This window comes from Platichthys flesus, chromosome 3, assembly GCF_949316205.1.
Source record: "Platichthys flesus chromosome 3, fPlaFle2.1, whole genome shotgun sequence".
In the NCBI taxonomy this organism is placed as follows: Eukaryota; Metazoa; Chordata; class Actinopteri; order Pleuronectiformes; family Pleuronectidae; genus Platichthys; species Platichthys flesus.
This window is the reverse complement of record NC_084947.1, coordinates 10,403,175-10,430,345: the sequence shown is the minus strand read 5'-3', so window position 1 is coordinate 10,430,345 and position 27,171 is coordinate 10,403,175. Positions and strand designations below refer to the sequence as shown.

At 40.9% G+C, this 27,171-nt stretch overlaps 1 protein-coding gene across 1 annotated transcript in view; it reads right to left on the bottom strand.

Moving 5' to 3' along the window:
- Nucleotides 1-27,171, bottom strand: part of grid2 (glutamate receptor, ionotropic, delta 2) — a 425,270-nt gene that overhangs the window by 171,887 nt on the left and 226,212 nt on the right. Inside the window, exon 3 of the mRNA XM_062385076.1 lies at nucleotides 13,923-14,210. Coding sequence (XP_062241060.1) covers nucleotides 13,923-14,210 — 288 coding nt within the window. The remainder of the gene's footprint in view (nucleotides 1-13,922; nucleotides 14,211-27,171) is intronic.

Genomic DNA, 27,171 nt, shown 5'->3' with positions numbered 1-27,171 from the left:
ATATACATTTTTCAAAGGGAAATTATTAATTGATTACTGTTCGGATTTCCACACAAAGTATTCAGTCGTGATTGTGATGAAGGTATTATACAAGTGAGGATATAATTCAAATAATTTTTGCAAAGATTTCTTGCCATATATTTCCGATGACACTTATCCTTTTTATTTCACATTTCTCGTTTATTTTCCTCAAGCATCTATTTAAGGCCTGTATTTTTCTGTACAAGCTTCTCCTCGGTCAAATCATTTGATAATCTAAAACTGCTCTCTCTCCTACAGTGATGACATTCAGCTTCATCTACAGCTAATCCCAAATAATATGGATCAATTCTGACCCACAAGAACTGTCTAGACAAAGATAAGATGACTCATCTCAATAAAAATAACTTCATGATTGAGATTTCTGTCCCTCAGTGACCGGAAAACATTGAGAACAAAGGGATTAATTTGAAGCATCTGTCCTCTGAACTGCTAGTCGTCTGCCAAAAACCTCTTCATTTTGCAGGTTGGGTTGAAGAATTAATAAACTTATAATGATTAGCCTGGCGCCCAAAAAGTCCTATAGAACTTTCCTAGTGCTAAATATTCTGTTATGTGCATTGAGGACAAAGCCCAAATAGGGAGCAGTTTTGTATGTTCCCACTGGGATCCTGAGAGCAGAAATAGCTTGTGACACTGTTAAGATTTTCAATTAACTCGCCAAACCAGCATAATTATGTCTATTAAGGGTTATTTTTGTACAATAACAAAACCATGATGTTGATGTCAGTACTTGTACTGCAGAGACCGCTCCATACCTAATGAGCTACATTGCAGGTCAAGGTAATCCTAATTAAGGCACTTTGGTTGAGACCGCTGTTAATGATGTCAATGATGTGCGTGTGCGTGTGTGTGTGTGTGCATAGCTATGAAAATCAACTACCTAATGATGTATTTGATATGGAAAACTAATGACACTGTCGTAATTTCCAGCGTCAGAGCTAAGCAATTAACAGGATTGATTAGACTTGTTAAGGGCCAAAGGGCTGGGGCGACAGTGGGATTGCATCAATGCCAAATTCTGGAGGTTTAACAACATATTAAGAGGAGACACGCCAGGCAACAGCTTCAGAAAGAAATTAATTCAAAAAAGAGGACACCCACGCACACAACCCAGTGTGCGCAGTTGAAACTGTTTTTAAGAATATCAAGCAGACTGGGAGTTCAGAAGGTTCAGGAAGGACAGCGAAGGGTCTTTCAAGCGATGTCACATTAACACCTTTTTTCACACTGAAACATTTCTCGAGGATGCTGTCAGTCTTTTAGCGACAACATAACGATGTAGCAGGAAGAACATGCATGGCAGTGAAGTGATAATAGTTTGAGGTGTAAAGTTGTTATAGAAACACTATGAACATAAACGGATGAAGCTGCTGAACAGGCGGATGATGTGTGTGATGCCGTGTTAGCCCAACACATCTCTGCACTGCTGTGTGGCTCACGGATCTACAGTCATGGTTTGTCTGCTAATTGTGATGTAGTTGTTGTTGTATCCCTTTGAGTACCTGTGCTTGTGTGTGATGAGTAAACAGAGACATCAGGATCTCGAATGGCCAAACAACAGTGCTCTAATCTGTCCAGCAGCACACAGGTAGCAAACGATTAAAATGTAATTGGTATTTTTATCAGAAATAATAATGTGGAGTAATTATAGTAATTACTTCTACATTTATAATAAGAGGCAAGACAAAAAACATTCCATCAAGCAGTTGATGCTGACTGATTAACAATATGTGTGTGGAGTCCTCATTTACTGCCGGAACAAAAGCACTCGACAGTTGACAACTAAGGTTTATTTTAAAGATATTTAACCCTGTGCTTTAGTTTATCATGCTTGTGTTTAAATACAATAAAAAGCTTCAATAAGCACGAGAGCAAACACAGCAACAGAGATGTATGATTGCGGACATGCACCTGCACACACACAAACAAGATTTAAGCTCAGCTCGCAATTATTAAATATCCATATTCATGCTGTCACAGTCATTGTGATATATAATCAACGGTGCCAAGCTACACACACATTTTACACAGATTTAATGATCTCGGTGGTTAAAAAGAAGTCTACGTAAATCAACAGAATCAAAAAGCTTGTGTCAACAAATCAAAAGGAAATCAAAGAATGTAGAGAACTCTCTGGATGGCATTCAAGTAGCTTATTTTCACGCATGCCATGCTTGTTTTACTAATTACTTTGTGCCAGTACAGTTTGCACCAACACGTGTTAACTAGTGCTGTCAAACGATTAAAATATTTAATCAAGAATTTGTTTCTATTCTTAATGTCCCTTCATTAATTTTTTCTCCATAATTTTTTGTGGGTTTTAATGCTCTATCAACATGGAAAGTGGATTGGCTTGCTTTATGCAAATGTTTTATTTTATTGAAAAACAACATTGCCAAACAGGGCGGTACAAAATAAAATTATAAAGAGCACATTTCAGGTAAACAAGGACTCAGCCTATAGTGCAGTTAAAACATGGCTTAATATTTTCTATTTTTCAAGTTTGCTGTGAACATAGCAGTCAGGCCTCTCAAACAGACAAAATAACAAACAAACAAAATACACAGGGAAGTGTCGGCCTACTTTGAAACAAATTAAACACAGAACTGTGTAGGGCTATTTGAGTCCTCCCCATATTTGTGGAAAATGTATGAAATAATATTTTGAAATAAATAAAAACATATAGCTGCAGCCAAGTAGCTTAAAAAAATATATTTTTTAGTTGGCGAAATATTAAAACAAAAAGCGAGAGCAGGTCAGACTGGAGGCGAACACAGATACTGAAGTTTGATAGAAACCAACTGCAGCTTCTACTCTGACCTCTGATCAGCTGAGACCAGAGAAACGTTGTGTTTTCAGTGTTCTCATAGTTAAGAAGCAGTGAGTCACTGAGAGGCTGGTTCACGTGAACGAGCTCTGATCTCACTGTGTCTCCCTGAGCGAGTGCGCGGGCGGGGCTACGGTGCGCTATCTGGAACCACACACACAGACACACACACACTCGCCCGCTCCTTGTACTTCATGACGGCCTGATACGATGACGTTTTAAAAAATTATTGTGACTTAGTCAACCACCAACATGCAAAAGCGTGTGTCACACGGCGAAAGCGTGAGAGTTGGCAGCTCTGCATTAAATCTCGCGATAAAAAGACGGCGTTAAAATGGGTTTGCGTTAACGCCGTTAATAATGCGTTAAACTGACAGCACTAGTGTTAACCAATACTTAACAGTGTTTAAACTGTTTTGATGCTTTATGCAAGTTCTGCCTTTTTTTCCTTGGCTGTATTTTAGGCCGTGTAGCTTTTAGTCGGCCTGTCAGCTCTTCTCTCCATCGGTGTGCTTGCCTTAGTGACTGACTGAAGGGTCAGTCCTGCTGCATTTGCCATCATCAATCCTTTCTCCACCCTGGCTTATAGTGCAGGTTGTTTGTCTAATGCATTTAACTTGCTCCACTGTTAAAGCAGCTTAGAAAACAAACCCCACAGCCCCACTTCTTTCAGCTCACTCAAACTCACTACGACAAAAAAAACAGTGCATTTGTAAAGAATTTCTGTCATGTTAGTTAAGGTGATTGAGGACGAAGTCAGATATTCATTCATGCAGTTTGCATTTTATAAAAACATTTAATTTAACAAATAATATTCATGTTTAACAGTGCAAAACAGTTGTATCAATAATTATAATAAACTGCAAAAGTAAGACGTGCCTAGAGATGCAACGAGTCACGGGAGCTGGAGAATAACGGCGTCATACGACTTTAAACTATGGATTTATCACTGTCCAATTTTACACATTAATGGTCAAAAACTCTCAAGTTCGGTTGATTTTGCCGCTGTTCAAAGTCGGAGGGTTGAAGGTGTGGTCCCCCAGCGCTGAGCGGATCATTGACTGTCAGCCGCTCTCCATCAAGGAGCGTCAGGACACCATGGCGGATAAGGCGACAGGTACAATTCTCAGCGACCTTGCTCACCCAGGCAACCATCTGTTTAAGAATCATTCCTTCAGGAGACAGTACCGGTCCATTAACACCATGATCACCCATCACCTCCACAGCTTTTTCCCCGAGCGCTGTCACCTCTCTCAACCACTCCCCCGAGTCTCCGATGCAAAGACAATGTGCATCCCCACAGTCCCAGCCCTCTTCGTCCTCAACTAATACGGATGAGTGTATTACCGCTGCTATGCTGTTCCCTTTCAGCTAAGTGGTTTTTGCAAAATTTTCTAAAACTTTCCGAGAGTCGGTTTGACCCTGAGTCACTTAAGGTTTAAGGCTTATAGCTGCGTTTTCAACTTTCTCTGGGAACTAGTGATCTTTGCTGGAGCTCCACTGTCTCCACTGCAGTAGCCAGTATCTATTATAATCTAGTATTTAAGTTTCAGGGGAAATCCAACTCAGAAAACCTAAAAATCTCTGCTCAGGTGGTCGTACAGCACAGGAACTGTTGGGTTGGGGCTTGCAGTGTTTTGATTGGTTGAGTATTCAGTTTAACATCAGGAATATGCTGCTATCGCTTTACCTATTTTCCAGTAAAGGATACAGTTCTCAGCAGACCGTCACTCTTGCCCTCAGTATACATAAGTATATATGATAGTGTATTCTGGACAAACAACAGATACCGTAGAACAAATTATGTTTATATTCTGTCTGTGATTGAACCATAACCCAATCAAATGATTTCTGTAATAGGAAACGATTTGATAAAGCGTTAGTCTTCTGTATTCTGTACAGCTTTTTTTGTAGATATCGGTTGTAATCGGCTAATTTGCCTTATCTCCCCTTTGCTTGAGACTGCTGTGAAAAGGGAGTGTACAAAAACCTTATTGTTCCCTGTAAAGAGTTCTGGGTACATTTGGTTGAAATGTGTTCTTAGTTCAGTAACCTTATGAAGCTGAAGGATTAGATGCCACCATTCCTTTAACTTCATCCACGCTGTGTAGTGATGATTGTAAAGTTGAATTTATTCCCTTTGTTTTCGCCGCTGCTCTTAGTAAAGAACATGAGGTCCTAAATGGTATGAGAGTTTAATTTGATAAAAGAGCTCCATCACTGGTGATGGAAATACTGATGGGCTTCCTGGAGCACCTTCTATCACCTTGCAAAATGCCAACATCGCTTTTCAAACTTTATAAAAGTGAATGTGGCATTTTGCGAAGAAAACTCAATCAGCTTGAACGTTTTCCATAATTTTCTTATAAAACAGGGTTGAGTTTTTTTGAGTTGTTAAGGTCTCTGTGTGTGTGTCTCTTTTTCCCATTTGTCGGGCTTCACTTCTCTCCCATCTATCCTCCAAGTCCCTGGCTCAGAGTGAAAGCTGCAGTTAATGTAGTGTAGCAGCCAACAGCACGGAGGGATTGCACCTGCATGTACCGACCAGCTCAGTGATACTCTGTCTGCGTTGAGAAATCTCAACCTCCTCCTCCCCTGCTTGATTTCCTCTCATCTTTCTCTCTTCCCTTGGCTATCCATCTGAAACCTCCCTCGGTTTCCCTTGTTTGCTTCTGTTCTATCAAGATGAATCTAATTTGGGAGTGTGTTCAGTCCAAGGTTTTATTCCACTGTGAGGCACAGACTCTGTTTGAAGTGTAAGGTCCGTCAATTTCACGCAGGATATAAGCATTTGCATCCAACTTCAAGCCAGTGGTGGTTTATTTTAACACTGTAGCAGACTAAACTTTAGCTTTCACTTACTTTAACCACTTACATTTCCAGCGTTAATAATACATTTCTAATCGTTAGTTGTTAATGGTAGAATATTATTTGCAACTTGTCATTCAAGTGATGTTTTTGTGTTTGGCATGGAAATATCACAGGAGTAAGCCATGAAAGAGAAGATACTCATGATGGTCAAGACAATGCACATGGCATTTTACACCCTCTATGGGAAAAAAATGTTTTTCTGGATTCTGCACTGAGAACAGTACTTTAGAGGGAGGACAGCAGAGGAGGAGAAAACGACTTCAAGGCCAAAGAGGGAAGCAGAATAACAATGCAATTTCAACATCTAGTAGCACATGGCAGTGTTCTACAGTGAAGACATTCCTTGTTTTATTTCCTCGCGTGTTTCCTCTCAGGGATTTAACTTTTTCCCTAAAAACCTGAGTGTCATAATGTCATAATTGCAAGTTATCTTAATAAGGGCACATCCCAACTAAAACTTGAGATTGTCACAACAAAGCTTAATTATTGCGAAAGCATAACAGAAAGGTAAATATATACAAATGTAAACACAATACATTTTATTGCAACCTCCAGCCTGATCTGCTGCCCAACATCACTATCTCGTTGCTTTGTCTTTGCACTTGTCTTTACCTCTGGCTATCTTTAACCCTGCCCCAGGCGTTTCATTGTTGTATAGCTCAAAGGCAGTAGTTCCTGAAATATTGATTTGAATCTCAAACTGGAATTCATGCCCGTGTCTCATAAGTCTGGGATTAGAGAGTTCATATCTAGGTTGGAGTCGTGGCTGAAAATGTTTAAGTGCCCGGCCCTCAGAATCTAAACCTAAATTTGGGAATTTACCTACATAATAAAATGATTTAGGCCCTCAAGCATCAGCAAACCCTCTGCCGGCTGCCAATTGGTTTTCTAAATAATTTATTCCTTCCGATTTAAGCGCCTATCCTCATCCACCATTCTTGCTTTATTTCCGTCATTCTTTCTCTTTTTCACTCCTTTTTTTTATATATTTCTCAAAGCCCCAGACCTCAGATGCCTGGAGTCCCCACAGAGAGCTTAACTAAAACTTAAAAAAACAACACTCCACAAAATGCTTGGCACCTTTTAGGTAGGCAGTGCATTCCCAATCTCTCCTTTGTGCTACACTTACGTTACCACTAACCATAAATATGTAATGGAACCCACCTTGATTGTTTCAACATTGACAGCAATAAATCTGGATGTAACAGCTGCTAGGAAGAGATGTAGGTATATTTTTTTATTAAAGGTTTTTTTTCATAACTTTTGTGTGTCACCATAATGTTGAACACAAGGCATACATTTCCTGATGTATGCCTTGTATGATTTAAGCAGCAATTGTTCTCGGTAGATATGAGACAATTGTGTTTCACATGTCTGCGTCTTCACCACCAGAAGCAAAGATAAGAAATGTGAGTGATTAGTGAAAGTCACAGGAAACTCTGAAGAGCGACGATCGGACGTCTGCGTAATATACGGACATTGATTGAATTTAAGTTAAATGTCGCCATAAAAACAAAGTCACAACCGGTGGAGACTGATTAATTTCTCCAGGTCTGTGAAACAGAAAAAGAAATGCTATATTTTCCTTCTGCTGATATTCGCTACAATGACAATATAAAATGTATACTGCACGATAAAACAGTATGCTGTTATTACAACTATAAAGCTTCTTCCAAGCAGCACTTTGCACCTCATGAACGTCGTGTTCTCAAAGCAGTCTGCCTCATTCAATGCTGCAGCTTTGCTTTGGTCTGTCCCTTTACTTCTATCCACTTTTCATTGCTTATAATGTTCAACTCACGCTGTCCTCCAGCGATGTAAACTATTTCTTTCAGGTCAGACCCTTCTGTCCTTCTGCAAAATGTATTAAACCCCTTTTTTTGATGGTTGTTTATGTGTTTGTTTGCCTTTTTACTCGTCCTATCTTCTGCTAGGCCTTTAGATCTATCTCTCTAGCCCCTCACTACTTTACGATTCCCCTTCTCCCTTATACATTCACAATCTCTCTTATCTCGTTTTCTCTGTGGCTCTCCGTGGGATTTTACTCTGGGGGAAACGGAGTAAGACATGACCTCCCGGATTAAAGCTCGTAGATCTTTGGTCTTTGCCTCATGAATGCACCTGTTTGCCTCCATTCCTTTGAATTTGCTTTCATCATCAACATTCTCATGTCTCACTTGGCATAGCTTTTAGGTATTTTTCAACATAACCCCCCCCCCCTTCCCTGCTGCTGAAATAAATCCATCTTTTCATCTATCAATTCATCTCATATCATTCCTTTTTTCCCTTGTCTCCAGAAGAAGTTTGCTCGTCAGTTTCGTCATGCCCCCCTCGCTGCTCCTCATTCTCCCTGGTCCTTTGTTATTCTGGTATGGTTCAAATATGGCGGCTCATTATTTCAAGGTATGGTCCTAACAAACCTCCAGTTCAAGGCTTGTGTGTTTCCTGAGGTTTGACTCATTAATCCTTGTTTATTCCCCCCTTCACATAAGTCCTTTATGTGTCTTCTGTGTCACTAGAGCTTCAAGTCATGTCCTTTCACAATAGAGGCGGTATCACATAGGTCTCTAGCTGGAAAATATATCAAATAGAGTTTTAACAATATTTTCTCTACAAGCTGATGCAAAAAAAAGAAATATGATTGCTCTGCTATTCTGTTTAGACTTAAATGTTTCTGAAATACTTTCAAAAATCCTCAATGCCTACACCGTAAGACAACAAACTGAGTATATGAATACTTTGTGTGACCTATTGGAAACATGTCTGATCTAATATCTTAAAAAACGCTTTAATTTTGTTTTTTTGTTGTTCTTTAGAGAATCAAAATGTGTTTGTTGTTTCCCGTATTTCTTTTATTCACTGGAAGTCAAAGCTTTAAAAAAAAAACATTCCCTAAAGCATCTGCTGCACCTTCCTGTTTCCAGTCTCTGCTTGATGTCTTACTACCTACTGTCTGTCTTTATTTACTCAATACTGCACTGAAGTAGAGTTTTGAGATACAGATTTTCTGCTACTTTATAATTCCAGATAATATTTTTCTACTTCACTACATTTATTTGACAGCCTTGCAAAAACCTTTCATAATGCATAATATTGCTTAAGACTAAACCAGCAGTTTCCAATCTTTTTGGCTTCTGATTTGTAAAAAAAGCTGTGTGTGACATATCAGCTAATAAATCTTCAAATTAGCCAACATTTTGCCCCCAACGTTGTCAATTGGAGAACAGGTCAGAAAATCAAAAATGGATTTGTGTATCAGAACTCATCTTTTCTCGCCAATATCTGGCATTCCTGTTTATAACATGTACATGAAGTAGCTACAACTGGCTTCACCTCCAGCAACCACAACAGTAACAAGCTGCTGCTTCGCCAACTATGCTCCACTATTAAGTATATGATGATGTCATATATAAAAACAGTTTGAAGGACCAACCATTACTTGTATATCAATTCTCTATCTGAATTCACTTATACGTATGTACATTTTGTGGACTTTTCATGCATAAGCTTTACCAGAGTATTAACGTTCTCCTTATACTCAAGCAAATGACAAACTCATGTGTGCTTTTAAGGGTCTTCACATTTAAAAAGGTCTCAATGTAAACCAATCCGATTTTGTCATCATCACTTTTTAACAACATATTATCACTTGTTGTTTGTACAGGGTGGCCAAGGCCTTTTATAACCTTCCCCTTCTCTATCTCTTCATCCTTTTTTTCTTTATTTTCCCTGCTCATTAAATACCACCTACCCTGCAGGTATTTCTCTTTGTTGCCCTCTCTACAAATGGACAGTTGCAACAATGAGACATTCTTCACTTCATCACCACCAGACGCAACATGGGAATGACTTCTCTTCTTTGTATGAACCCGGGGGACAGTGGTTGACATTTCCACACTTTTCAACTCTGGGGAGTAAAGTTTAGAAAGAGGAGTTTTCCATTGTTCTCACTTCATGAATTACGAATAGACACACTATCAGGAGGGAGTTTAGAGATAGGAAGGAGGTTGATCTAGAGGAAATACATTTTGTTTTAAACTATAACCATGCTTCATTAGATGGCAATATGTGAGGTGAGGGAGCCGTGTTTAATGACCATGGTCTTCGGTTACAACCTGAACTCCAACCCACAGCACTATGAGCACATGGCACAGAGCCATGACACTGCAGCATCTATGGGCTGCATTATGACACCCATGGCCTGTATGTCATCATCTTAAAGGTGGACACAGATTTAACATATTGTTTGCATAATTCATTTTAAAAAGAGCTTAACGATAGATTCTAAATATCCTCTCAGTTGAGGAAACGAGTGCAGTGCCCTATTAAAACCAGCCAGCTTTAGAGTGGGCTGTTAGCTTGGTATTAATGCTCCAGAGGTATCCAGAATTATTGAGTCACCATTGAGTCCTCCTCAAATAGATCTACAATGCTTTTTTGGGAGTGTGAGCTGGACGTTTTGGTGTAGAGCTTTTTATGTACAGCCTATGGAGTGAAGTTAGAATATTTTGCATTCATCCTACCTGGTTTATCGGAAAGGACGATTTGTCAATGTTTTTCCAAAATGCTTGGCCAATGATAAAGTTTGAATGAATTACTGAGCTCGTTTTATTTTTCCATTGATTGAGTATCCTCTTATCAAGAGGTCTGTTAAGCTATCGAGTGATTCGTTGAACTTTGCTGACAGAGTATCGCAACGCTTGTGAATGTCTGTGTCAGTTCTATTCAGCTAAAAAAAAAAAAAGGTTATCACAATGATCATGGGGGACAGATATTGTTGGCTGCAGGCTGGCACCTGCCCACCAATGCTGTAGTTTATCCTAGGACTGAACGCTCAGTGCTCCAACCCCACTGACTGCTAAAGAGCGTATCACCAGTTTATTTATTTTTCTATTGTTTATTGAAGGTAAAATTGCACTTAATTCAGCACTGCAGTTCCTCTGGCAATTTACAGCACACATAGAAAGGGTGTCTATCACATGACTAGTTTGCGTTTATGGAATTAGTAGGTAAACACTTGGAGGAGATGTCCCTTTAAGCACCACAGCAAATACAGTATGTCTAGGAGATATATTTTCTTTTTGATCGCCCAAATGAAACATGCAACTTTTTCTATTTAGAGGGACAACTTTTAATTTTATGTTTACCGCGGACAATACCAAAGACCTTTTATCATCTGCATTCACTTTCATTTTTATTAAGCCTAGCATGTCTTTCCAAAATATGAGCACTTTCACCTAATAAAAGACTGGCATCCTAACAAGCAGCATACTTTGAAATGGGTCTCTACTCCAGCTATAACCTTTTAATATTGTGCCTGGGGCCCCTCTTCTCATTGGCTAAAAGCAAAACAAAACAAATCATCTAAATGCCAACAGTGTTATTACCACTAAGTGCTACTTCTCACATTTGCTCGACAACAGCAATGTGTCACTCATGTGTTTTTTTTTGTTGCATATATCATATATCGAAGGAAGGGAGAAAGAGGGAGCATTAACGGAGAGGGAAAGATAAACGAAAGGAAGGTGGAGGGAGAGAGAGGGAGAGAAACTATGAGAGGAAAGAGAGAGATGATAGAGAGAAAAACATGTGTTCTCAGTGTCCGGGATGCACCAGTAGAGCTGAAAATAGGGATTGGGACAGTCGCAACGCAGCTTCACTTGAGACGACACACTCAGCTGTCTGTTCTCCGAAGAACTCTCCTTGTGCAAAGGCGACGTCTATTGGGAACATTGCTATCCTCTTAAAAGGCCATCCCTCTTCCTCTCTACCTCTCTCTCGCTCTCACCGGGTCTCTTGTGAACATTCAAGCTTCCCCCTTCTCTCCTTGGGTGAGGCCATTAGGGAACAATGGTGATATCTTTAAAGGGCCTTCTGTGGCTGAGAGAACAGCACTGCCAAAACCCAGAGGATCCATGTGCTGAATCAGTGGTCACAGAGCACAGAGGGGATATAGCGATTTAAGTGGGTTAATAACGTGTGTGTGTGTCTGTGTGTGTGTGTGAATAGGGATGAATGGGGTCGTCTATGTTTGAACTTTGCCACTTTTGGGAAACAAATTTATTGAAAATTGTCCATCTGGAGGGGGAATGGTTCTCTTGCCTACAGTGTAGATTAGGGCAAGGTTGGGGTTGAAGTAAAAACCTTTTCCCCAACAGTTGTGAATTTATTTGATAGTCACTGTAATGCAGATGTCAAGAAGTCGAAGCGTGTAATGGCGGATTTTATTGTGTTGCAGAATTTAAAGGTGAAGTTAAAAGTAATCATCGTCCATCATCAGGGAGAGGTCTTGTACGATCCAGATTCCACATGTAAGGAGGTTCCTACTTTGATTTGGACATACCGATACTACATAGTCGCCCTGGGTTTAATCATTCATCAGGACTCAGGCTGACAATAGTTGTTACTTCATGTGTAATAGACACAGAGAGGAGGACTGGTTCTTGGCCATCGCAGCCGTGTTACCTGCCAATAACTGTGCAGATTGGAGGAAAATGCTCTTTCCCAATGTTGCTTTAATTTAATGATGGTATTAACTGTGCTGACGTCTGCAGTGTGGGACGAGCGTTTACAGAAGGCCCACATTAGCCTCTGTTCAATATGCATCCGATATTAACTGCATGGTAGGGTGCAGTAGTTGGTACTTTCACGTGAAATATTCTATACGCAGATAAAATGCTGTAATGCCTTGTGTTTGAGTCGGCAGAACACATTGCAGATCAACTCCACTGCAAGAGATCACTGTGAAGATCAATGAAACAACAAATGAATTGTGTTAATTCAACACAATGAGCGTGAAGGATCCCCATTATGGCTACATGCAGTAATTTGAAGCTAAAATACTAAAGGCAGACAACTCTTACACTGCTTTGTACTGGCTTTAACTCCTAGGTGTGTTGTAATTCTGCCCACCCAGCAATGAGTAATGTCACAGGTTGTCTTTTTCATTAGCCACCCAAACACTGGGCCTGTCCTTTCACCCGGTGTCAGCTGAGATTGGCTTTAGCAGCCCTGCGGCCCTCAAAGGATAAGCGATAAAGATAGATAGAGCATTCATTTAGGTGTTCAGAATGCAACATGCGTTTCAGCTCATTAGATGCAGTGCACTGGCATTGTCTTCTCTGGGTGAGCAAGAGGTGAATTAGCTTCATATATATAAGGGGAACTTGAGGCAAAGTCCTTATCTCAACGTGAGAGTAAGTTAATTTAACGGCAGGGGCCGAACGTGATGCGTTAGCAGCGCATGTGCTTGGCAGAACGTATTTTTTCATCATGTGAACTGTTTGAAGGACCGGAAGATACACAGCTTCATACGGCAGATTCCTGGTATGTAGTTGAGGACATAGGCTATTTTTATTTGAACAAATACAGTTGTCATAGCAGAAACCTCATGTAGCAGCTCTACAGCAGCGAGCTACCTGCATGAACGACATACTGTTCGTGCACAGGACGCAGCAGATCAGCGACGCAGCTATGATGTGCTGCACATGCACCCAGAATGTGAGGTGTAAACTACAGCTATAATGGTTCTTGTCTGTATAATGAACAGGGTGCGTGAGTGAGTCTGATTAAGTTGGCAGCACCACTTCCGTGTATATCAGGAATGTGATGATTTGAAGGTGTTGGAGGACAAAAAGGACACAATGAAGCGTGTTGTATAAGCCTAAGTCTGATGTATAAAGTACACCTGTGCATTTGAATACAGGTGTAAGAGCCTGGAAAACAGCTAAACAATATTTCTGCAGAAAGCAGCTAATAGACTAAAGGAACAGAGTGGCACTATATAAAAGGACATAGAGTTTTTCTCATGTAATGTTCAAGTTAATGGACTGGAAAGAGAGGGGGCGAGGAGAAGGAGAGAGACGCAGAAGGAGGGTAAAATGAGACAGCGTACACACACAGGCAGACTGATGTTCCACCAGCATAACGATGTATAAAGATGCATATGCATGTGTGAGCCTCCTTCAGTGTTTTCATGCATATGAATATGCATCTACATGTCTGTATGTGAGTGTTCGTCTGAGTTCCTTTGCCATAAACAGAGAGAAGAAGAGAGCATAGACGTCTGTTTCCTCTTATAAGGTCCCACCAGTGCTGGGAAACCACTCAGATGGTGATATTGATGTTGGATAAATTCAATATTGTATGATATCAATAAGGGACAAATCAAGTGTTTTCTTACCAAAATCAGAATCATAGAAGAGGATGAACTTCTGCCAGCTATACTCAGACACCACTTGCATGATGACCTCATTGAGATAGACAGGTGGGCGGACCATTAGGGTGTAGTCATCGGTTCCAGGGACACGACTGGTGGGTGGGCAGGCGGAGCGGGGACTCCCCGCTGGGGAGCGCTGGATGAAGAGGTGGGGGATGTGCATGGCATCGGCCAGAGATTGAAGGCTGCCTGCTGACATGCAGCCGATTGAGCTGACCAAGGCCAAGATACCACGGTTCATCAGCTCGCAGGCTGGATGGAGGAGAAGGAGGCAGCAGATAGAGAAGGAAGAAGGAAGAAGGAAAACAAAAGAGGAAAAGGTTATTTGTTTTAAACCATACAAAGGAAATGGTTCCACTACTCATACACAACCTGCTTTGTGGTAACTTGAAATAGAGAGGGATGAGAATAGTAGGTGATGATAGATGGGAGTGTATTGTGTGCCACATGTAAAGACTCTTATTCATTGATATTCTTATTTCAACCTCAAGGCTCATTTTACTTGAGCCTTTAAAAACACTTGCCCGTCTATTACACAGACGTGCAAATGTCCACATTATGAATGGACCTCCAGGCTACTTCCTGAACAATAATACTACATATATATATATTGCAGCCTTATACAAAAGACTATTAAAGTATAGCACCATAAAAAAGTGCAGTCAAAGATGTAGCCTAATAGAAAACCATGTTGTAAAATGTTCCCTCCTTTCTGAAGAGACGATCCACAGTCCCCTGGCTGTTTGTGCCGTGCTGCCTAAACGCTCCGCAGCTCTGAGACACTATCTGTGCTTATTTCACCCCCTTTTCCCCCTTTTCCTCCTTTCCCAGGCTTCTAGTGGCCTCAAAAACACCTCTACCTCCTACCCTCCCCACCCTCTCCGCTGTTATCTCCCCTCTTGTCTAAAACAACCCCCCTGAGTGCTTACCTTTCAGCCCCAATCACTTCAGAGCGCCAGTCTTGCAGTGAGTCTCATTTTATTTGCCTAGCAGCGCCGCACAATGCCGTGAACTGTCCTCACTGTGCAGTCTTCTGCCTTCCTCTTCCACCTCCTTTTTTAAACATCCCTTCTTCAGCACCTTTCCTCTTCCTCCCACCATCTTTAGTCACCATTTTCTCACTCATCTTTTGTTTACCCTTGTGGCAACATAAGCATCCATCTATCCTCTACCCTTCCCCTACTCCAACCATTTTTTGATTCATCGCCTCTTTATTCCTTTTACTTTTTCACACCTCTTCTGCCTCCGACCGTAAGACTTTCAGATGCTTTACCCAGATGGTCACCCACACTTTGTTCTTGTTCTCTGACCCCCTTTTACCATCCCTCATCAATCCTGATCCTCACTCCATCCTTCACTTCTGCTCCCATGTGGCTCCTCAGCACCAGACTAAGGTGTTCACTAAACATTTAAAGACAGTGCCGTGTACACACACACAGATACATACACAAAAAACACAATCAAAAATACACAGTGAGCCTGTATACTGCCACAGGGACTAATCTGTTGACACTACAAAAGTGAAATTAGACATTCCAAGAAAGAAGAGCCTGAGGAGAGTCATGGTGCTTATAAAATAAATAAAACAGATGAATAAAACTGTGAGTGTATGTGTATAAGAGAGAGAGAGAGAGAGAGAGAGAGAGAGAGAGAGAGAGAGAGAGAGAGAGAGAGAGAGAGGTCCGATATATTTATGACGTGTGCGATAAACAAATCTCTCATATCAATTTGTGTCCACTAAAGATAGACGACCGAACCGCTCCTCAAAAGTAAAGCCAACGTATCTTGATCGCCACCTGGTGGCTGGCTACATTATAGGTCGTGAATATCGTCTCCTCCATAATAGTAAATGGGATGTGAACCAAATTAAAGTCAAAATCCACATCAAAGTTTGGTTCTTATTAGTTACTTGGTGCAATAAAGTGATTGAGAGCTGGGACTGACTCAGGATTGTTCGAGCTTTGTAAGCTCTATAAGTATTAAACCAAACCCAGCTTGTGTGTGTCTGTCCGTGTATTTATGGAACACTGGTTCTTTGCTTGTGTTGTTTGCTCCAAGAAGTTCAAGTATATTTAGAGATTTAATTTGGAGGTCTACATAAAGTTGTCGCCCTAAAACTAATTTAATGTGACAATATTCTTGTCCTGTGCAGCCTGCATGAGTTAACAAAAGAAGCTTAATGCAGAAAATTTAAGTGTTACTGGAGCTGGTCCATCCAGGACTTCACAGTAAAATGGTTGCAGTTATCACATAGATCAATGAAATATATCTAATTAGGAAGCAATAGATATAAATATATGGACACAAAACCCTGTCTAAAGATAAATGGCAATAGTTTGCTATAGGACAGATTTTCCTTTTCAGAAAAAGCTTAAGGGTTATTTCAGGCAACCGTTTCCTCAAGCATTGATGCAGATGATTAATGAGTAGAAGCGAAAGCAGTTTCAGTTGTACTACCCATTGTGCAGGTCCTGATTTGAGGAATTAATTAAAGCGTAACAATATATGATTAAACTCCACTGCGTCAGCCCAGTGCTTAGTCACGGCCATTATTCTCAAACCAATGAACCCAGGTCTCACCTTCCATCTAACGCCACCCTAATATGTGATTATTGCATCCTGATGTCAGAGGCTATACCTGTGGATTTAGTTTAAAATGTTAGCGTCGAGCAAGATTTTTTTTTAATGCTTGTGTGTGTGAGATGTTGCATTACTCTGAATAACTGAGCTCAATAAGCCAGTCATAGCCGTCATGCTAACTAGCGCTTCAGCCGCCTCACTCATGACTCGCCCGCTGAATATTAGCTTAGCATCATCAAGGCTTTGGCTAATGGAAGGCTTTGCTAATCCTCTACTTATTAGGGCACTTTGGAGAATTAGTGCCCTCATCCCCACTACATCACACACTCTCCAGTCTGCAGGGGGGGGCTTCTAAGCACCAGGCTCATTAATACTCTTTGCTAATGACTTAAAGGGCCCGTTGTGTTAACCCAGCCCATTTTTTTAACATCACTCTCAAGAAGGCAACGGTTAAAGGAGAGTGGAAAATGAGAAAAGACCTGTGAATGCTGCTGAGGCAAATACGCGACTACCTTTTGAAAGCACCTCGCTATAAAAGGTTTAAAAGTGTATCAATCGTTCTAAAAAGTATAGCCTCAGTGACGAAGTACGAGTAGAATGTAAAGCTGCAGAGACGGATAATGTTTCCTCAGATCCTGCTAACACTTTAAAGAGAAACTGCTGCGTACGATGACTGCACTTTGAGCACATTGAAAAGATTTGGATTTCACAGACAGACAGAGAGAGAGAGAGAGAGAGAAAGAGAGAGAGAGAGAGAGAGAGAGAGAGAGTGCTAACAACAACAAAATAAAGCCATTTGGAATCTTTCACCATTCATCCTGAACCATAACCACCCACTAAACCCCCCACACACACCAAACCACCACCATCATAGCCAACCCACACATGCGAACACACACACATACAGCCCTCCTGTACATGAGCCGCACACTGACTCATGATAAATCATCCCGGGATCAATCTCGCTAAAGCAACTCAGACCTGTCAGGCAGTCATGCAGAGTTGTTTATTCGAGGGCTGTGCGTGTCAGTCTTCCAGAGGCATGTGCGCGTCCTAGAAGGTTCAGACTGTCGGCCACAGGGATTATTCTGTGACTCATCGACTTTGCTTATTCATCAGCTCTTAGGATATTTATTTATTTATCATTAATGCAATCTCGTCTGAATTCATCTCCTCATCAGGCTTTTTTTTTTTACTTTTTACAGCTTTACTATGTTGTTTTCATGTATTCAGAGTGAACACTGGTTTGCATAGGTCTCGTCTACATGCAGTTTCGATGCATGTTCTCGATGTCAGTGTGTATTTTACATGTGTTGCGAGCCCCCTCCTCAGCTCCCACGCCTGTCAGAATAAATGGACTGCAAGCACTCCACCTGCACCCGGGTGGGACTGATTCTGCTTGCCGCCTGTGTCTCTGCAAGCCACTCTCTGCCTGCCACACGCTTGCACAAAGCACACACACTTTATCACGCCGATACATAGTCGTCCAGTTTCTGCAAGCCAGTGACTGACGATGGAAAACTCCGGGAAAGACAGAGGGAAGCGAGGAAATCGATACCTGAAGAAGAAGCAAAGAGCGTCTGGATGTGTGCAGCTGTATAACATTTCTCGAGTAAGTCAGAAAACCTCAGACACATGTTTTAACACAGTTGTAAAAGGAGAAAAAAAAAACATATAGAGAGAACAGAATTCCCCCTTTGGTCTGCATGTCTGATTAGATACTCTTTAAACTACCACTCGGACAGTGCTAGCCAAAAGCACTGAACTGACCTGACCTGATCTGAAAAAGGAATATATTAAAATGAAGTAGAAATTGATCAAACTTTGTATGCAGGTGTTGTTTTTTTCTACTGAAATGCCTGAAAATGCTGATACAGTTACATCACATTTGGAGATATGTGCATTTAAAACATGAAGTGGACCAGAATTTTAAAAGAGTATTAGATCGATGTGATTATACAGACAACTTCTTCGAGGCATTCATAAATAATTGTTTACGAACAGCGTGTGTGCATATTGTGCTTTTCTCGAACATATTAAAATTACTAAGCCCCAACCGCTGCTGACTAAAGTGTAGTTTATGCTTGATACTCCTCTCCTTGCGCGTGGCGATGCGTGCCAGCAAGACTTGGCAGCATCATTTCAGCTAGTCTTGCAACTTCCAACGTTGTTCTTTTTTTACTTGGCACACATCTAGCACGACACGGATTGAACTGAAGACAACCAACAAGTCAGTGTCTACAGACATCTCCATGACTCGTAATTAAGGGAGGATAGATAATCCCAGATTGTTGGTTTATTGAGATTGCAGTCACTGCTGGTAATGATGAGACATTCTGCAGGAAACAATGGTTTGTGTTTCTTCCTCTCCTTTGCCTTTTTTCTGTCTGTGTTGTTCTTTTTTCTCAGCATTTTCAGAGAAGACTGCATCAAGTCACCACGCCTCCAGTGCAAGTACATGAGATGTTGTGTCGACGTCACAGTTGGCGTGGGCACTGATCAATACATCCAGCATCACGGCAGCAGCTTTAGCTTTTCCAGGTGAAAACTCCCCCTCTTCATAACCCCTTTGTGAGGGGATATATAAGTTCCTAATTTTGTCTGCTGGCTTAACTGACAACTGAGTTTGTTTACAACAAGATTGAGGTAGTCTCTTATCTGAAGCTGAATGAAAGTGATCCTGAGTATCGACCGGCGGAACAAAGAGCGTGGAATCATGATCAAGTGTTTTGGCCCCATCGGAAACTCACTGACAGAAAGAGAGGAAGCATCCACAGCAGCGTCACAGCTGAGAGTGTCTGTGTATTGTTTCATGTATTGTCCTAGATCCGCAGCTCCAAACTGCTGCTGCTGTGCACCGTGCCATAAAACACTGAGTGGCAGACAGACAGAGAGAGAGAGAGAGAGAGAGAGAGAGAGAGAGAGAGAGAGAGATGCTTACTCACACTGCTGGCAGGCTGAAACTGGGCTCTGCATTATATATAGTGTGTGTGTGTGTGTGTGATGTGAACTCCTTGAGGGAATTAGCGCTTGAATTAATGTGGTCAGGGAGGTAGAATGAGCAAACGGATAACATGCCCTTTTTGACTTTGTTGCTCTCACTTGAAGTTCTCTGACTTCTGGCACTTCCTGTTGTTAAAAGGAACCACGACAACGATTTCTCAAAAACACAATCTCTAGCCCACAACCCTTACTCTGCCTCCATTAACATTTAATGGACCCCCTTTGGTCCCTTCATCTTGTCACATTGAGCATAGTCTCTTCCTTGCTTGCTCTTGTCTTCATGCCCCGGAGATGTATACATCCTATCTGTCATCCATCCCCTTTTTGTTTGTTGACGTCTCCCCAGAACTCCATCTGTGCCTCCTCTCCTCATTACCTTCAACTGCCCCTCAATCCTGTACCCTTTACCACTATATTTATCCATTTACTGCACTCACCGTTATCAAGCTTGCCAGATGAACTCCTCTCCCCCAAACGTCTTTTTCCTCCCTTGAATAAACTCTCACATCCTTCTCTCCATCTCCTTCCTCGATTCAACATGCGTCATCAGTACGATTCCCTCGTTCCTTTAGCCAGCGGAGTTGTTGAGCAGGACAGATAAATGCCTCTTTTCCACACTGCTCTCCCTCCTACTGTCTCTCCTCACTGATCTTGGCCTCCTTCACCCTTTGCCACTCATCCAGCAGACTCAACTGAATTCTTCAGTCCATTATCCGAGGTCGGTGCATGTACAGCATTGTTCAGGGCAAGCTTAGTTTTTCCTCTGCCCCTCCATCGAACCATCAAATCAACTGTGTTCTAAATCCAATTAAAATGTGACTTTTGCACTTTATAGTGTTTCTTCAAATTATGCAATGCCCTTTGCATCGTATTACCACTGTCTCTTTTCCTTTGCTTTTAAGCATTTTAAAATAAATGTTTAAATTCAAGATTACACTTGTGCACCTGTGGGTATTTTATAGTTCTGTTTTTATTATCTAAATGTTTTGGCTGACTTTTTTTGTTAATTCTTGAAAGCTGCTTAAGAATAACGTTTATTGCCAACAAGAGCCAGGGTGTAAGAAGAGTATAAATCAAACTCAAATAAAAGTGATCTGTGATGAAAAACCAACTCTGTACAAGTTTTTTATCAAAATACACGGTTTTATTGATTACAAAGGAAATGAACAGCCCTCCTCTTCGACACTTTGACCCATATTCTTCCTGTGGTTTTTGCTTCTCTTGATGGTGTGCAGTGACTTTTAAAGACCGGTGCTCCATTTTACTACAGTAGTAGCAGCAATTCTCCATTAAACTCGTGGCCTGTCCTGCATTGTCAGTATTTTTTGCCGCCTGTCTTTGCATAAAATCTCTCTCCTGCATCTCGCTGCACTCGGCCTGAACACCTTCACCTTCTTGTCCTCTTTCCTGGATGAAGATGAGCAAACATATCTAAATACAATGGTCAAACACATATCAACCATTAATTGATAATAACAAACCTAATAATAAAACTGTGTTTCCCTATTTCCCTGCCTCAATCTACCCTTAAATGCACTGCAGGTTGTCCACATAGAAACCTACACCTTAATCATGAAAGAGGAAAATATGTTCTCATCATAACTACAGAGCAGAACAGCATTAAAAAGCTTGGGTATTAAGTGGCTGTAAATATGTAAATTGGGTCTGTATATGAGACTTCAAGGTGGTGTAATTAAAATCTTACAAGCTTTCCCTTATTTAATGCTGCATACGCCCAAACTCTTCATCACACATGTCGATGAAGGTGATAGCTTGTCACCCATCAAAAATTTTCAAGGATTATAAAAAATGTGAATCTGCAAAGATCTATTTTTTGCTTTATGTGGTCATATGTGGCCACACAGCCTGACATCAATAAATTCCAATGTGAAAAAGGTTGCACACCAATTCTTGCATATATCGTAAAATAATGTAAAATCTGAATATAGACTGGAGAGAAATTGAACCTTCTTCATGCGGTTGTGTTAGTTATTATATCTTGATGCCAGCCCACTTCTAGTATCACAAACTGCACCTCTCTTTTATCTCCTGATATCGACAGCATGAACCCCCCCGCTGTGTTTTCGAGGTTGTCAGCAGTTTTCCTGCAATGCTTTTCCTCTCACTCCTGCAGCTGCTATCTGTCTTGTCCGACTAAATATCAGCGGCTTGTCGGAGCTATAGCTAAGAAGGAATAAAGATTTGTCATGGGTCACACTGATTTTTATCGAACAGAGAGAAGGAACAGATTCCAAATAAAGCGCCTTATTATCAGAGTTTGAGTGAAAGTCCTTGCATTTCCAAAAGTGGCTCAAAGTTGTGCAAGAGTTTTTCCTTTTTCTCATTTCTTGTTTCCCTGTCTCCTTTGCTTATTCCTCCCTTCATCCACCATCAATCCATTCAAAGAGACCTGACGTGTATATCCTAGTCTCCAAGCTTTATCCATTGTAAGGTCAATAGGATTAATGTGTCCATTGGGATAATCCACAGCTCTTCTGTTTACAACCTTGGGGCTGCAACTGACAATACTTCCCTCGGACAGATCTCGTCATTTCCCTCTCTCCCCTCACTCCCTTCCCTACACTCTGCTCTCATTTTTACTTATTAAACTTCAAATTTCTGGCCCTACGTAAGATTTGAATGGCAACAAAATATAGACACACAAACAAACTGACTCCTCTTTCTTTGTATTTTCCCATATTATCTTTGTCAGCTTGGTTAATGACCCATTTGTCAATTCTTTAATCATATTTAGAAAATGGATTGTTGTTGTTCACTGCTAATGGCTCAGTGTGTCTTTGTATTCATTGCCTGTGCACACGGCAGATGTCACGTTTTCCCACTTGGTATCTCAATATTCAGTTGCTCACACAGGTGTGTGTGTGTATGTGTGCGCATGTGGGGTGCGTGCATTCATTTTTTTCTTTCCGTGCATACCTGTCCTTGTCATAAAGAGAGAGGGAGGAAGGGAGAGAGCAAGAGAGAGAGCGAGAGAGAGAGAGGAAAAAGAGAGATGTGGCAGTGAGTGGAATTTATTTGGAAACAAATCAGCACAATTTAACTGGTCCTCTGTTTTCACTCCCCATAAAAAAGACTGCCTGGCTGATGGTGCTTGATAATGAAATTGGCTGTCTGAGAGTGACAATGAATAATCATTGTACTATGATGGGGGGGGGGGGCATCTCAATCACTCCAGTCACCCACTGTAAACACTCCAGTGATTGGCCTGAGGTGAGTAATTACAGACAGCTTCATTTATTTGTAACTGACTGACCCAGTGATGGACTGGAGGGGAAACATTAAAGCATAACATTTCATTTAATTTGCAGAAACACAGACTGACCCATGAAAAGGCAAAGGAAAGAATCGGTTTCCTCCGCCGCCTGACCTCTTCTGTGATTGTAAGTGTTCTACAGCACTGTAATAATACGTGTCAGTCAACTACTTTGAAGTCAAAACTTCTCCACCAAATCAACATCTGCTCAAAGATTGTCGGCCAATTTATGGAGAAAATCTATGAGTTAACCTTCATCAGGAACATACTAAGATTGGCCAGAAACACTGTCTCTGACACCAAGCATGACCTGAACAGTGAATAGAGATTGTTACCATCGTGCCGGGGAAACAGGGATCAACGATTTAGTAAGATGAGAGTGAAAAAGTCCTTTGTGCAGTCAATCCTGAAATTAAACATGAAACTCAATGGCAGATCAAATGTATGTTAACAATTTTTTTCTCATGTTAAATGCGTGTATTTTAACTCCCTGTATTAACTTCTGTTACCTGTGATGTTGTAAATTAAGCTGCTACATGATGCCAAAAACTATTTCAGATGCATTCTTACAAGAAAAGTATCATCATCATCATCATCATCATGATAATAAAGCACTTAAGTTTACAGATTATTTAAAAGAGACAGCATCATGCCGAGTGATGAAACAACGTAATTAGCTGTATAGCTGCATACAGGGTGAGAAATGGGCAAGGAATATAATGTTTGGTCCATAGAGAGAGAGTCAGGGAAATGCATTTGAGAAAGAAAGTGTAAGGCTGAATGGAGGGAAAGAGAGATTATTTTTAATCAATATATTACTGCAAAGAGCTCTGGAGGGAAAGAGGGATAGCGGCCTGTAGAGTTGCAGACAAATGCAAATCAGCGGGGTGAGAGAGAGAGAGGGTGAAGGCAATGAAAGGAGGGAGGGAGAGAGAGATGGATGAATTATGGAGAGACTGTTGGGAACTCCGTAATGATACATGACTATCAGATTTACTTCAATGAGGAAGAAAGTGGTTGCTCTCTCACTGACAGAGGTGGGAACAGAGTGGGAAACAATAGAGAGCATTTGAAATGCATGTAATGGAAGGTTAGAGTGATTAACTAAAGTTAATTAATTGAATAATTTAAGCAGAGATTTATTTCTGTTCTCTGTGCAATGTTTTCTACTGAGGAGGAAGATGAGGGAAGATCAGGGTTAAATTCATCATTATGAAAAACAACATGTTTAATCCTCTATTTTCAACCAGGTAATGGATGTTGTGTTTGCCTCACTCTGTAGTTTTAATTGCTTTATGAAGGATCTTCAAGTCTGTAGTGATAACTTAGGATACATATTAACCCATCAAGACTGGGTAGCAGGATAGATGGTGGAGGAGGAGGAATAGGAGGAGGATGAAGAAGGTGGGGAAACTCAGCGTTGCCAGTTTTTAGAGATTATTCCTGAAGTTGAGGGAAGCAGTGATGATGTACAATGAAAGACGAATGTTTAAACTATCAAATGGTTGTATTTCATGTAGCTATCTTCTTCCGTGGCTGAGAAAAAATTAAACATTTTGTTAAGAGCTCGTTTTGAAAGTATTGTTCATGTTTTTTCTCAAAGTTTATTATATTGATGTGATATTTCATTATTCAAGGTCCTGATATGGAAAGATTAACTCACGTACAGGTACAAATTCACAATCAGATACATATACACTCATCAGGAAATCTCATACATGCAGATACACAGAATCACACATGCTCCCGTTTTTATATTATCTATTATAATGTCTAAAGAAGGAGAACAGCTGTCCAGTGTTCATCACCAAAGGGATGAGTGAGCTGGGTCACACTTACACACACAGACAGACAGTGTTACTGTCTGCATCCAGCTGCCTGTGGCTGCTTGTATCAAATTCCAAATCCTGCTGCTGTCACACAGGACTGTGAAGGGATCTGTCGCCCCTTTCCTCCATGCAACTTTCCAGTGCCAACATGCCCGCTCGTGCCTTGTGTTCTGCTACGACAGAACTCTTTGCTCTCCTTTCCTTATGTGGACACTCCACATGGTATCAACTATTCTCTCAACTGGCTCTCCAATGCTGAGATGACCTTCCAAACCCAGTCAAACCAGTAGCAACTCGCCATCTCCCCCCAACGAGGTGAAAACACTCTCCGGGAGAATCTTTAATCAGCTTCTTTCAAATAATTGATATCCTCACTCTAATTATTATTCTAAGAAATGATCCCGAGCTCCTCTGTGTCTCTTCCCAGGACTTTACTCTTACATGATTGCACTACGGTCACAACAGTCACATCACCAAAAGCCACAATCAACCCTGATTGTGCCTGTCCTACATTGCTGAATACTGCAATTACTGTGATACTGCATCAGCTAAATGCATGAAATGTAAATGCAAATGAGTGCACCAAGGCCGTTGCACATATCATCCACATTTATCCCCAAATCGCCTTAGCTCTAGTCATAAAATACACCTGATGATTATATCTATTTTGTACTGTGTTGGTGAAGTGAATGGTGTGAGCTTTATCTTGCAGACAGTGAGATACTTAGAGTAGAATTATATCTGAAATCACCATCTCCAGCAAAGGCAAGGTTTTCCCAGCCGTTCAAAAGTAATGTGCAACTTTTCACTCAGATTTTCTCATTTATGCACGTCTCAAAGACCTGAGGTTGATGTTCATATTTATGATGAGCAGATGACCGGGGCAGATTCAGAACAATCCTCAGAGTTTATATTCAAGTTAAAGAAAAAAAAAACTAAAAGGACCCAAGGTATTTTTAGAAATATTTAAAACTACAGTCATTTATTCAATGTTGGATTTGATTTTCCGCAGTAAAATAAATGCACCCTTTAGTTTAAGAGGACGAAAGAGGGATTATCTGATGATCCATCAGCCTCTTAACTGAGATTAGCAATCACATTAAATTTCTTTGTTATTCATATATTTAAATAGCATTTTACAATTGGGTTTGTTCGTTATCTCATTGAAAATAGGTGCGACAGTGAGAGGCTGTGCTGGTGTCCTTTGGATTTCAGTGATTATCTGACGCGTGGATGACAATAAAACTTACAATAAAACGTGGCCATTACAAAGCAGGTAAGTGACTTTTCTTTCAAATGGGATCCACATTATTTCAAAGTATGCTGTTGCAGGGCTCTACTTTTTAATCCACTATATGCTCTACATCGGAGGGAAATAAAATCTAACTTGTTGCCCATTTAGAAACTCAATGTGATAAAATACGGATTGCTTATTCATAGCTAATAATAGGAATGATGTTACATTAGTAGGACTTTAACTCTGGTGTTAGTTAAAGACCAGTTGAACGTCGCTGATTTCTGCTCCAATAAATAAATAAAAAAAATGCTATTAACAAGAATATAATGAGGTTCAGGTCTAATTATTTATTTTATTCTTTTTATGAGCACAGCTTGTGAACCTACTTACAAAGCTGGTTGAATAAAAGCACCTTTAATGACTGGCTATAAAATCATGAAATCGGTTCTGTAAAAGTCGTCTTTTTCTTATAATAATAATTGATGATGTCCTTTAATGAATGTGATGACCTATGGATGAGAGCTGTATTTTTGTCCCCATCTTTGTGGAGCATGAAGATGAAATAACACACCCAAGAGGAATCAAACCTTCCTGCTAAAGAGCCACACACTGTACACACAAGCTGTCTGCAAGGCACGAGAGATGATACAGGGAGACAAGGGCCATACGGTGAAAAGGTTATTCGGGGTTACAAAATTACTCCACCCGCCCGTTATGAAAAGAGAGAGTGAAAATGAGGTCTTTGAAGTGCTAGCGTTTCGCTAAAGGCTAGGTTCACCTTTTATTTTACAGAAAAGACAGATTGGGGGGGGTTAATACAGCCTGACGTGTATAAGGTTATGGCAGAGAGGGAGATACACACAAATCGAGATACAAAGAGACAGAGAAAGAGGGAGGAGAGAATGCAAACTGTGAAAGAGACAGTTGGGAGGGAGAGAGAGAAAAAAGAGATAAAAGCGCAGCGGCATGGGAGTAACGACAGATGCAGGGGAGAGGGAAAGAGAGAGCAATTTATGTTTTCTCTGATGCATTCCAATTATACTGGACACTCTTGCTGGACTGTCGATATGACATTCATACCAACAACTCATAGCGAGCTGAAGTGCAGGGGCCCTATGCTGGAAGACAGGCAGCACCGCAGCTCAATGCAAACCATAAGCAGACATGGACGACTGCTCTGGATGTGTCGTTCGAGAGGGAGAGAGTGTAAGAGTCCTTCAGAGAAACAGAACAGGGAATCGAGAGGCCGACAGTCCGCAGGTCCACTGCAGTGCACTTCCATGCTTTTCT